Raw genomic sequence first — 13,388 nt, 5'->3', positions numbered from 1 at the left:
GTACAAAGATATTAAAACTATGGGGCAAGAAACGAAAAAAGTAAACTGACAAAAATACAGCAAGCACTATACTTGAAAGTCAACCCCATTTAACGCTTATTCCTTCCTCTACCCAAAATCTGAATATTCAAAGATGAACAAGAGAAAAGCTCTGTGGATTATATGATCACAGGATATATGCATATACACTGCAACTCCCAGAGAGAGCGTCAGAGACAGCAAACCTTGCATCCAGTCTTAACTCTAAAAATAAAAGCTTTTGAGAAAGAACAAGCCATCTTCTGATAGGTTACATGCAAGACATTTGGGGCTTTAACAGTTATTTAAGTTTACTTACTGAGCTTTTTTAGCTATTGCTCAACAACATAAAATACTAGCATCACTGAGTGTACAAACCACCACATGAAAGACAGCAAGTTTTCCTCACAGAAATCCATGACTGCCGTACCACTGCATTTCCAATGCTGGGATCTTGAGAAAAACTCTTAATCAAGATGAAGAATCTAAAAGTTCCATAGCTTAGCAGTAAGAGTACGCATCCACTGGGAACTATGTGCTTCAATCCTGGAAAAAGGGCAAGTTATTTGTACAAATATTTAAGACCCCAGTTTCTAAAATGAATTGCCATAAATGAGAGGCATCACTTTTTCCTTCTCATTCTCAATTAAAAAAAAAAAAGACAAAAACCAAAACAAAACCACCCCAAAAACCCAAAACCAACTTAAATAACTTCTGATTAGTGAAATAATTTAAACTAGCCTCCTGAACTAGCCTGAGCAGCCTGGTACTGTTACATATACTTCCATCTACTAGATTTTCACAGCATGAGTAAAATAAGTCCACGAGTATTCATTTTGATTCAGACTGGGGTAGATTTGAGGAATAATGTGATGCTAGTCAGTGAGGCTGACTACAGACTGTTTATATACTGAAATTAAATACTAAAAGATGTTGATATGAGTAAAATATGAAACTAGGGTAACTGTGTAGAGTAAGCATTGTCTCCACGAATTAATAGCAAAATTTTCAAATGTGCTAATTTCAGTGATTTAAGAGACAAGGTTTTTAATTGTTTTATAGCTATAAGATTATCGTTTTTCTATAACTTATATAAATATAATAAATTATAGTTTTTATATGAACTATTTTATAGTTTTATTTTTCACATGAAATGGGGTTTTTTTAGTTTCAAGACCTAACAGCTTCTTTCTTTGGGCTTTGATAAATCCAATTTTAAAAATGCTAGAAAATTACTTATATCTAGTTCATTGCCAATTTTTATTTATTTACCTTGATAATAGCGCTTTCATCACAAAAAGAAGCAAAATGGAGTTAGGAAGCAAAGGAAAAACAGAGTTATTGTTTTACTTAGAATATGGCACTAGTTTTGGCCACAGCTGTAGATGACAGATGATTTCACAGTGCAAAAAAAGTTCTTATGACAGTGAAAGTTACAGCAGAAAAAGGGCATACAATAACTAGAGCAAAGTAGGCTTGGAAAGGCTGAGACCTTCAACTCCATTTTTGCCTCCAAATCAGAAAACCTTTTATAACTTTGGATGTTGCCACTTCAGGTTTTTTTCTTCACTTTTTCAGAGCAGCTTCAATACAAGCATCTCTCTACCTTGACATATGTGTGTCTAGTTAAAATGCCTACTCAAAATGTAGGCTAAAAATATACTGTTCTCATTGCTTAACACATTAAGTCTGCATTTGATAAACTATAATACAGAAAGACCTTATTAAAAGTATTAAATAGAATAACTCCAAGTATATAGAAAAATGCATCTCCTCTGTATACATCATGCTAAGGCTTATAATACGGATCATTAGTGACGGTCTTACCCTAAGATTTTTCTCTTCCACTACACTTGTCACCTGCATCTGTTTCCTTTTTTCAAAGTGCTGAAATTAAATAGTTGTTTCATTCAAATCTTGCAATAGCATTTCTCTGAAACACTTATATACACTGTGAAAGAAAACTGACTTCATATTTTAATTAACAGTCAAAGAAGAAAAAAAGCTTAGCATTCAGTACTTCCTGAAATATAGAACTGAATGGACTAATCTAGAAGCAGACCTCTTTCAGAGCTATTTCCCGTACTTACAGTGAAATGTTACAATGAACATAGAATGACAATATATAATGGAAACTCAAAATTTCAACATTAACTTGATTTTTACAATCGATTTTCATTCCAAAGTATCTGTGACTTCACATTGGCAAACTCTAGCAATTAACAGCAGACCATGATAATTTAAATAGTGTAATTTTGTTAAGTTCAGGAAAACCACAGAAATCTCCAAATTTTGGAGATTTATCATTGAGTACACTCTGTGATACAAAACAGTTTTTAAAAGGTGACAAACGTAAACATACTGTAAGATGAACTACAAAGATGGTAACTCTTAAACATAATTAAAAAAAAAAAAAAAAAGAAAAAAAAGTCCAAGTTTTGGCCTTTAAAGACAGTCAAAAAAAACTTCCTTATTTCCACAAAAATAACTGACCCATTTCAGCAAGCCTGCAAAACAGCTGAACACTGAAGGAATTCTAGAGATTGGCCATGTAATTAGCACACACCAAGTATTCAGAGCTACTTGCTGTAGCACCGTAGGACAAAAGAATTTCGGAGCACAGTGCTCTGCTTATTTGCATTTCAATATACTTCGCATCTCTTTAGTAAATGAACTATAAGAATAAGCAGACAAAGACAGAAAATGGAAAAACAGCTAGCTTGTAAAGCTAAATTGTATATTTTGCACGCATAAAACTAAAACCAAAGTACTTTCATAGCACTTCTAGGAATTCTAGTACTCCATATTTTTATATTAAACATTAAAATTACATTTTGCACCAGACCATTATGATGTATTTATTTATTATAATTTGTAATAAACTCAAACTTCTAATAAATTGTACAGGAATTTCAATGTGAACAGAATGACTTGCTAAATATATTTACTGTATTGTTTAATCTGCAAATTTTATAAAAACTGAGTGTCCTTCAGGCAAAAGTCTAACTATAACTGAGTCTTCCAGTAAGACATACACAAATAGTATTATTTTGGCATTTAAATTAAACTTGTCTTATCATTTTTTTGTATCAAATAATTGCTATTGTCTTCATGCACATGCAGTCATAAGCTTCAACTACAGAATTCTCATCTCTGGACACACTACTGATGGCATAGTTTTTTTCGTGCAGTCTTTTTTGTTTGTTGGTTGAAGGTTTTTCAAGTTACAACTTTCTACCTATAAGCCAGGAAAGATGGCACCAGCCTGAGAGTACTCTTGATCAAAACCAAGTTGTATAATCTGTGAAATGAGGGCGATGGCACATCCTTATCACACCCTAGGAAAATGGACTGGTGTAAGTCAAAGGGTTAAGTATTAGTAGTTTAACTAGGTTTAGGAAAGTATTTATGAAGTTCAACATTTGGGGCCAAACACCTAAAAAGTACAAAAATACACAGCTCACTGCTGGGTGACAAACACCTCTGGTTTTCTCAGTATTTTCAAGATTCTGGTGGCACGTAAGAATTTCATATAGCCTAAAAATTACTTTTAAATTAAATAGTTTTAGCATATACCTTGTGAAATATACTTTCCATCAAAAAAAAAATGATATGATGAAAGAGAATGACATCTAAAACATTTTTTAAATTTACACTATTCACTCTCCATGAGGTTTCCACAAAAATTTAAGTATAGTCAGAAGACAAATACAGAATGAATAAAACAAAAACTAACCTCATAAACAAAATACACCTTGGCTTTTACATAGATTCCCATGCGTACTACTGCACGCACAGCAGCATTCATACCTGGGAAGAAAAAGCAAAATCATGTTGTTATAGATTATCCAATTACTTTTTGTATACATTTTCAGTGACTTTAAAAAAACTGAAACATCAATTCATTCCTAAAGAAAGACAATGATCAGCAACTATTAAAGAAGAAATTTGCTTAATGACAGTGCAATCAGCCCATGAATATGAAGGGTGCGGAACCATTTGCTTTGTTACAATAACTATGTGGATGCCAGTATGTATGTTAATCAGAGATTAAATTGCTGCTGATTGTAAAACAGCATTTTGAAAGTAATAGCTACTAAAGCAGAAAGAGAAAGTAAATTCATTTCACAATAATGATTAGTTTCCTATCTGAAATGTAAAACATACAGACAGTTAAAATATAGCTTCTTCAAATGAGAAATTATCACGTCAGTTCTTTTTCCTGTGCTTTTCAAAATAACACGTGTATATGCACATTATTTTGTGGAGAGCACAGCCAAAGCTCCTGACATGGACAGATGCTCATTTAAAAAGACAGAAGTAGCAGTAAATTAAGACAAGAAATACTGCATGGACTCATCTGACAGAAAAGTGCCTAAATGCCACTATGCTTCCCAGAACTGCAAGCTCACATTGAATTCCCTGCTCACAGACATTCGACAAATTACACTACTGTAAAATCTTCCATTAAAGTCCAACGGTCAAACACTTAACCTCCTGAGCAACAGTGAAAGTTCCACTGGTCCCCCTATACGGGTCAAATGAATTTCTGTTATAACTCACCCCTTCGGATATTGTGTTACCATACCCATTATTCAGAAAGTTCCCAAAAGTAATAAACTAATTGCTTCCATACCACTTAAACAGACACAAGAGATTATGCAAAGCATGAGGACAGAAATAGTAGTTAGGCTACACTGAAAGACACAGCCTGGGCACATCAGTTGAAAGGGATGCCAGAACCATGACAATGCAAAATACTGGGCACCAGTTCTCCAAATCTGGTGCGATTAATATCAAAATAGCAAAGTAGTAGGTCAGCTCTACTGTTAAGTGTTAACCTATCTAGAGATGTAAAGTCAGTAACTAGAATAAATAAACCCACAACACAGTGGGTTTATATATTCCTATAATATCTGTGATTACTGGAAAAAACACTGAGCTATAACAGCTCTTCTGTCTGAATAAAGAATGAGACTAAGGTTTTCTGAAAGATTTATTACTTAGGAACACACCAGAAAGATCCTGAAGTTGCCCAATTTAAAACAAAAAATTGTTTGCCAAAATCAAAAGTTGCTTTTTTGTTCATATAGATGTCACTTAGCCTTAAGATTAAAATCACCAGTAACAGTGTTTTTCAGTTCTGTGTTAGGAAATAACAAGAATTCTCTCAGCTAGAGTCAGCCTTATGGCAGAGCTGAAAAAATTTCTCAAATGCCAAGACAGCTAATAGCACAGTTTTGGACAATGAACTGGATGGTGCCAAAGAAAAGCAAAGAATCTCATCTGACAGGCTGCACTGAAAAGAAAGTTAGCATGCTAAGTCTCAGATCAAAAAGGATCTACTACAGAGCAAAGTTATCTCCCCAGTGAAAGTTTTTGTAACAAAAAGAACACAACTCCCACCTCAGGTCCCCTGGAAAGTGGAGACAAAGACCTTTAACTTTATAAAATGCAGCTCTTCACAGCTCTGCTATTTTCCTCAATCAGCAAAGACATAAGCACAAGCTACTCCTTTCATCAAAGTCCACAGCTTGCTTCTATTAACGCAAAACAGGTTGCGTGGGAGGTGTTTTGTTGTTCTTGTTTGTTGATAGTGAAGTTTTTTGGTAGTTTAGGTTTTTTGATTTAGTTTTGGTTTGGTTTTTTTTTCAAGGGAGGGTGGTAGTGTTGTTTCTTTGGGTTTGTTTGTGGAGAGGTTTTTTTAACTTTTTATATAATCCACTGAGCTGTAGAATTCTAGAAGTGAAAAAGTTCATCTTCATTAGGTGACTACTCAGAACTGCCATTTTAAGAATCTTCTGGTTTTGAGGTTCAGCTTTGTCACCTCTCCTGTTTGACACCCGAGAAGAACACCAAGACTGTTTTAAGCATCTAATATATGTTCAGTTATAAAGACTCTGGTCTGTCATTCAGCAGTAGTCTCTGTATTCCAAGTATGTAATTAGAATAAAGAAAATGTCTCTATGCTCCAAACAGGCTAAAGCAGAATAGTTTTGTCAGCAAAACTAAATATTTAATAAAATAGGAAGACATTAAATATAAACATTCACATCTACCAAAGATACATACTTGTCTTTTTTTCTATTTCTTGCTCACATTTCTGCTTTATTTGTCATGTATCCTATTTTTTTATCTTTAGCATGCAACTCTCTTAATCAGTGTATTTTAAAGAAGGGGAGTTACTCTGTTCTCATCACAAATTCTCCAGATCTGCCACAGCTTTCATTATGAATAAATTAGCCTACAAATGTTGATTTGGCTTAAAATTCATACTGCTTCTAAAGCGGAGTAAAATATAAGCATTTATTACTCAAAATGACAAATTAATTCTTTCCATGTGAATATATTCATAATATAGCCATGTATTTTCTTAGAGAATACTTCCCAATTTCCATATGTCTTACATGAAAAATTGGTAAAATTCATAATTTATCTGCTGAAAAAAAAAAAGAGCAAAAGCCCAGAAAAAAAAAAAAAACAAACCTCAAATTACAGATACAAAGCATCTTTTCGGTACCACCATGTAACTTTATAAATTTATGAAATATACTTTTTATTACTTTTTGGGTGAGGTATATTTTATCTCTTTATACAGAAAAAGAACTTGGGTGTTCATTGACAACCTCATGAAGAAGTGGCTTACATTTCAGAAGGGCTGAGGACTGAAGGATGTTATCATTTGGTATCTACAAGACAGAGTTAAAACACTGAAGCTTTAGACTTTTACATGTTGGCTATCTAAAGCTGAATACACTGCTTGCAGTGATTCAAGTATGAAAATACTGAGAATTTAATTAAGCCTCTGTAGAACTTGTCTAAAAAAATGTTGCTGTATTTGATTATTTGTGGATTGTTACAATAGTATTTGTAAATTACCACAATAACTATGAAATGTGATTACATGCCTATTATTGAAAAAAGATTTACTGGGTTAACCATGGATTTAGTCCTGAATAATAAATATAGCCGGATAAACATATAGGATTAGAATAGTAGCTTCAAAAGAAAGCCACAAGTAAAACCAGTATTTTTTTATAATGTAAGAATTATTTAAAATCTTTCTGAATTACCACTTGCTTTTGCATTAAAGTATTTGACAGAGGAAAAGATTTATTTTGCTCTTTTGGACTCAGCAAGGATTATTTAATCTGCAACTACTTACATGGATTTACATAATATCTGAAATTAATTTAAGAGTTGATAATTGAGAGTCCTTCTTGATATTATCTATTCAATAGTCTTTGAAAGCAATAATTTTCATAGCAGGGTTACAAACAGTACTGTAGAAATCTTTCAATCATATTAAAGGCACTCCCTTCCCCTAAAAGAGTACTCCTCTCTGGTGTTTACATCCTGTTCCACATACATACGTACCACTACAATAGAGGAGTCTGAGTCAAATTAAAACAATATTTTGTGTTTAAGCCAAGTTTTCCTCACTTTAGTCAGCTAGACAGGCCTTTAAATAATTAACCGTAACACTAACCATGTAAAAGAAAAATTAAAGCTATCTGTCTTGGACAAGCATCAAGAAATATTTAAGTACCACCAATTTTAAAGATAAACCTTGGCTTTAATGCATGCTTAATGACATAGCGCATATGTTGAAGTGCTATGATGAATAAAGATCCAGACTTAAAAGACTGTATAGAAACACAGAAACTAAGGAAAATCTCTAAACATTACCAAACAGAATGGAATATCCATTTACAGACTTTATTCAAGTATGTAAACAATATATCATTAATGTTTAAGAGCCTATAATCATCAAACGGAAAGACGAGAAGCAGCAGTCAATAAGAACTAAACAAATCATTAAGGAAACAATTTGGGTTTATTCCATGTACTTTTAATTACATAACAGATTTTACTGTATATAATCACAATAACGATTCTAGATATCTGAAGAAAACACTATACAGTTTTTGTAAACAATAACATTGTGTTAGGTCAGAACATTCTACTGCACAAATATATACAATAGCATAATATCTAGACTACATACATCTCCTTCTTCAAAATCAAAAAACATCTTAACAGATTAGTTTCAATCATAGAACCTACTAATTATAGAAGTAGCTCCTCCAAAATATTAAATGCATCAAAATAGTTACACTCAGCCATTAATAACCACATTCCTTAATTTTACATTCAAATTGTATTTATCCTATTATATATATATGGACATATATATGTATTTTATATACATGTCCATACACACACACACACACTGTTATTTGCTGGAAAAGGCTTTTGGGGAGGCTAGAATTCAAAAATTCTTTGGGACTATCTTCAAATTAGATAAGTGTTAACAAAGAAACTTTGTAATTTGAACGACATAAAAGAAGTGTAGGTTGTTTTTTGTTTTTTTTTTATTTCTTTTATTGGTTGGTTGATTTTAAAATATATTTTATTTGTTCAGTAGCAGAATTTACTTGTTCAGTTTTTCCATCACATGCTACCAGGATAAGATCAGTTTATCTGCGCTACCATATTAAATACATCTCGTGATGTTCCTCGGAAGCCTGTAAGGCTTTAAGAACAGAAATATGGAGACCTTTGCTCCCACAGTCATGGTCTATGGTATTCCAAAACTCTGAAATCCAAGAGGCTATAAGGTTCTTTTCAGCTGTTTTAAGCTCAATATTTGCTGAAGAAGTCGAGGTTTTTTTATTAGTTCAGTGGCAAAATTTCTTCTTCCAATCTAAGTTACCAGGACAAGAGCAGTCCATCTACACTACTATGCTAAATATGCCTCGAAACGTTGGGAAGCCTTTAATGCTTCAAATGTAGACATAAGTAGGTCTTTACTTCAGCAATCGTAGTCTAGACAGTTACCATGTAATCCATAAGTCCCTTACTTAGGTTGTCTTGCTCAACACAATCTTTGAGTTTATCTCAAAAATAATGCGGTCACATTCAAAGATAACAATCTTGAGCCTGTAAATTGGGCAACAGCTTGAAGTAGCCACAAACACGTCACTCCCTAACAGTACACAACTGCCTTCTGTCAGAAGCTTTCAGATGACATTGTTCCCGCTGCTGAGCCATACCTATCATGGACCTAGAATAAGCAGTCTGATTGGAGGTTGTACAAACATTCATGACCTATGGCATTCAAAATTGTCTGTGGCAGCCACTGGCAACCCACATAAAAATACAATCAATTTACTTCAGGACCTGAAGCAGACCATGCCCAAAGAGTGCCACAAACTGAAGACAGAAGCATGACTTAAAACCCATTTATTAGTCCACCTTTCTGAGCTGCAACTACTACAATTTAGAAACAGCCCAGAAACTGAGCTAACGCATAAATTTTGAGAATCAATTGTCAAAACTTCTTTCGCCTCGCAAAGCACTTGTCATTATGGTGGAAAGTCTTTGTTTTAGTTCACAGTTTAAGAGCTGGCTAGCTGAAGTGATGCACTACAAGGTTAGTACTTACCTACATTAAGTGTATAAAATACACATCTCTTCCTTGTGAAATAAATCACTGATAAATTCTTTAACTCCATCAAACAAAAGAATATGCTTGTGTTTAAAATGTGGTGACTAAACTGTAATAGTTTCAGTATAACACATACACATTCTACATCCTTTAATATTCCACAGGTAATAAAAAGGACAAACAAGAAAAACTTTCCAAGGAAATACTACAAACATGGGGAAATAATTTAAAACTTAACATGTCCCATAAATAGAAAGGCTTGCGTAATTGACCTAATGTTACTTATAAATTATTAAAAAGTACAATAACAGCAAATGCAGTAACTTCTATTTTAAAATAATTTCACGTATATTTTGTTCTAGGCTAAGATTTACACCTCACCAACATAAATCAAGGCACCTATTGATATGAAGACTGTGTGTTTACTGCAACACTAATGGGTGTTCTTTCCATTCAATTTCCTGTGAGTTTGTGTTACAGATACTCTGAAAGTTTCTACTGTCTAACAAACCTAAAAAAAAAACCCCAAAACAAAAACAGGAGACTGGAACTTCTTTTTTTTAATTAGTACTTTTTTTTGCCTACTTCAGTTAGTAGTTTTGCCTCACCTACAGTTTGCTTGAACATATATTTTCAAATAGCTTTGCAGTAATAGCAGCATATTTCCTTCTGCTTGTACTCCACAACTTCACTTCTCTCAGACATTTGCCCTCTAGAAGGCAAATGACCTTGACAGGGCATGACTCATTCTGTCCCTTGTTCAACTCCTAACCTAGCATGCAAACAGACTTGAAGTTGCATATTTTACACATCTGTTACCAAGAAAGTAAAGGTTACAAACTTCAACTGTGTGGTGTAACTCAGTTTAAATGATCAAGTTCTAAAATGCTTTGTTGGTTCCCCCCCGCCCCGTTCTTCTAAGTTAGGACAACACTGCCTACAAAATGACTTGGAAGGCATCCAGCTTACTTTGCTTGGGTCTTTGTGCGAACCTCACTCCTCAGAGAGGAGCTTCCACATGCAGTTACCTTTTATCCCTCCAAGTAATTATGCTGCAGTTGCAATCTGCCAGATAATAAAGCCTAGATGTCACTCATGGATTCTGCAAGTCCTTTAAATGCTTTAACTCACATAGTGGCAAGCACAGATTAATACTTATAAAAAGAGATGCATCTGCTGCTGCATTATATAATCTCCAGCCATGCGGAAGCAAGTAGCAGGGTTCAGCCCCTTGCTGAACACGCTACTGCTGCTTGAGGCACTGCCCTGTCACACTTTGAAATTAAAATGGCGATTTGGCGATCAGACCATTAAAACAGTGATGCCTTGATTCACAGTCCCTCCTAGAATCATTTAGCAGTGGAAGTGATGACACTGAGAGCAAACTGTGGATAAAACTTGAGAAAGCGTAACCCCACAGAGGTACAAAAGAGAAGCCATTTATGGGCATCAACTCGCATTTTCTACGAAACTGCAACGTTTTCCTCTCCTATTGGTACGAAATCCCTTCGACTCCCGATTAGAAAGAGTTTCAGACAATCCCAGGTAAACCCGGGGGCTCCCCGTTATTCCTTCAGGCAGAGGGAGGGAGGATGCTTCTCCCGGCCCAGATGACGCAAAGAGGCGGAATCTGCAGCGACTGGCAGCGGATCACGTACACACCGGCGGCGGGGCGGCAGCGGGAGACACTGGTCCACGCAAACTACGACCTCATGGGAGCGCAGGGAACGCGTGGGGAGCAGAGAGAGGCTGCTGCCGGCACCAGCTCCCACCCTGGGAAACCGGACCGGACGCCCCGGCCGCGGATGCGGGCCGGTCCCCACGTGAAAAGCTGGGGAAACTGGTCATTAAACTACGGAGCCCACACAAAAAAGAAAGAGAGAGGCTTTTCTCGCTCTGTAATTTCTTCACAAGCGCGAATAAGAATGCCGTTTCTTCTTTAAGTGAAAGTACTTTCGAGACACTCCCGGCAAAAAAAAAAATAAAATAATCGTAATGTAAGGGAAGGAGCTGAAAGCAATCATCACTGAACAACTCCCCTGGCAAAAGCTGAGCAAGAGTCTTCTAAAATGGCATGGAGCATTGCATATTTTAAGTCTTAATTTACTGAGACTTCAAATTATTAATATATATGAGATTTTCTGGTGGAAAAGGGGAAACAAGTGTAGGAAAGCATGCCTTCATTACTAAGTATATTGCAATCAAGCCTCTTTTCTTTCCCTTTCCTCTTAATGTCTCTAGGTCTTTTCTTCACCCTGTCCTGTGCCTAGGACTCCCTCTACACTTAAAGAGATTTAAGGTGAAACACGTTTCCAGCATATATAGAGAGTAAACTACCGTCTAATCTTTCTGCATCATGGGTAGGAACATGAAGTGTTCCTGGTGCCAAGACGGAGAGAAAAGCAGACGAGGCGAGGGCTGGCAGGGCCCCAGGAGCGCAGCCAGCCTCCCACCCGCCCTGCGAGGCAGCACGACCTCCTCCCCCGCTCGCATCAGCCATCCGCTCTCCCTCCTCTCTCCCCTCCCCACCATCTCCTCGGGGCTGAAGACATGTTGGTGGTAAAAGTTCCTGGAGCGTTTCTACCCTCTTCCCAGCCAAGGCAGGCTCAGAAGAAATGCGATGAGAAAGGGAGGGAGGAGGAAGGATGAGGGTATGCAACTCAGGCGCCCAGGCCGCGCAAGAAGTGATTTATCTTTTACATTATCTCAGAAAGAAAGGCAGCTCGAAAGCCAACACGGAAGGAGGAACCCGAGAACAACGGCGACCTGGTGTGCTCCACTCCCAGACCCTTCTCTCCACACTCCTTCCATGTGCCCCCACCGCCGCGGTAGCCCGCAGCCACCCCTGAGGCAGCCCCACGCTTCCTGCACCCTTCACCCGCCGGCTCCTTCCCCAGCCTCCCGCGTGGGCGCCCTGCCCGCCGGGCCGGCAGGCCCTTCGCGTTCCTGCCTCCCTCACACCACTCCCCGAGGGGCTCCTCACCCTCCCTGTCTGCAGTGTCCGTCCCCCCCACCATTTTCTGCCTCTCCTCCAGTAGTGAGCGGCTACCTTGGGCATCGCCGCCGCTGGTTAGCACCCCGATGGCCTTCCCGGTGCCCGAGAGGTTCTCGAAGAACTTCGGTTGGTGATCCATGGCGCTGCGGAGGCGGCACCGGCGGGGGAGACGGAGCGAGGTGGCTGAGGGAGCCCCTGGCCGCGGGGCTCTGCCCTGCTACCCGAGGTGCACGCTCCGCTGAATCGAAGATCTGGCCTCTGCGGAAAAAGAGCCCGAAAAACACCCGGTGTAGGCGTGTATTTGCAGACAGATATATTTCTAAGGAAAAAAAAAATAAGGGGAGGCCGTATGAAAAAGCCCGGGAAAAAAAAAAAATGCAGCGCTCACATCCCAACCAGCCAACCACCCGCCTCTCCCCCCGCTACAGCCGCTTCCTCTCCCCGGTCCCGCTGGCAGCCCTACGCCGCGCGGCCCGGCACCGCCCTCAACGCCCCTTCGGCAGCGGCGGTTGACAGGCGGGTCAAGGGGCCAATGAGAAGGCGAGCTGCCGCCTCGAGCGGCGGCCGTTGCGGCGGGCGGGGTGGGGCGTTGTGGTTCGGAGGGAGCCGGCAGGTGGGGGGAAGGGGGGAGGGAGGTGGCACGAGGCTGAGGGAGCGCGCAGGGGCGGGCCAAGGGGCCAATGAGAAGGCGAGCTGCCGCCTCGAGCGGCGGGTGGGGCGGTGTAGTTCGGAGGGAGCCGGCAGGTGGGGGGCGGGGGAAGGTGGCACGAGGCTGAGGGAGCGCGCAGGCGTTTCCGCGGCGCCGGCGGTGGGGGCAATGCGGGGAATATGGCTGGCGCCTTGGCAGGGCGGCAGTGGAGGCGGGGGCGCTCCGTCGGTCGGAGTTAACGCATCCTCTCCGCCGTAGCGGTTGAGTGGCACCCC

The 13,388-nt window shown here is 38.7% G+C and overlaps 1 protein-coding gene across 4 annotated transcripts in view; it reads right to left on the bottom strand.

The window, feature by feature from the left end:
- Positions 1-12,954, bottom strand: part of PFKP (phosphofructokinase, platelet) — a 47,001-nt gene extending 34,047 nt beyond the window's left edge. Inside the window, exons 1-2 of one of the 4 annotated variants that reach the window (XM_086741927.1) lie at positions 12,519-12,954; positions 3,755-3,828 (exon numbers count right to left, since the gene is read on the bottom strand). In XM_086741927.1, coding sequence (XP_086598053.1) covers positions 3,755-3,828; positions 12,519-12,603 — 159 coding nt within the window. In that variant the 5' untranslated portion in view covers positions 12,604-12,954. The remainder of the gene's footprint in view (positions 1-3,754; positions 3,829-12,518) is intronic. The other 3 variants (XM_086741929.1, XM_086741926.1, XM_086741925.1) reach the window with 3 other exon arrangements.
- Positions 12,955-13,388: the final 434 nt, after the last annotated feature.

This window comes from Chlamydotis macqueenii, chromosome 2 (genome assembly GCF_036417535.1).
Source record: "Chlamydotis macqueenii isolate bChlMac1 chromosome 2, bChlMac1.mat, whole genome shotgun sequence".
NCBI classification, from domain to species: domain Eukaryota; kingdom Metazoa; phylum Chordata; class Aves; order Otidiformes; family Otididae; genus Chlamydotis; species Chlamydotis macqueenii.
This window is presented reverse-complemented; position numbering and strand designations above follow the sequence as displayed.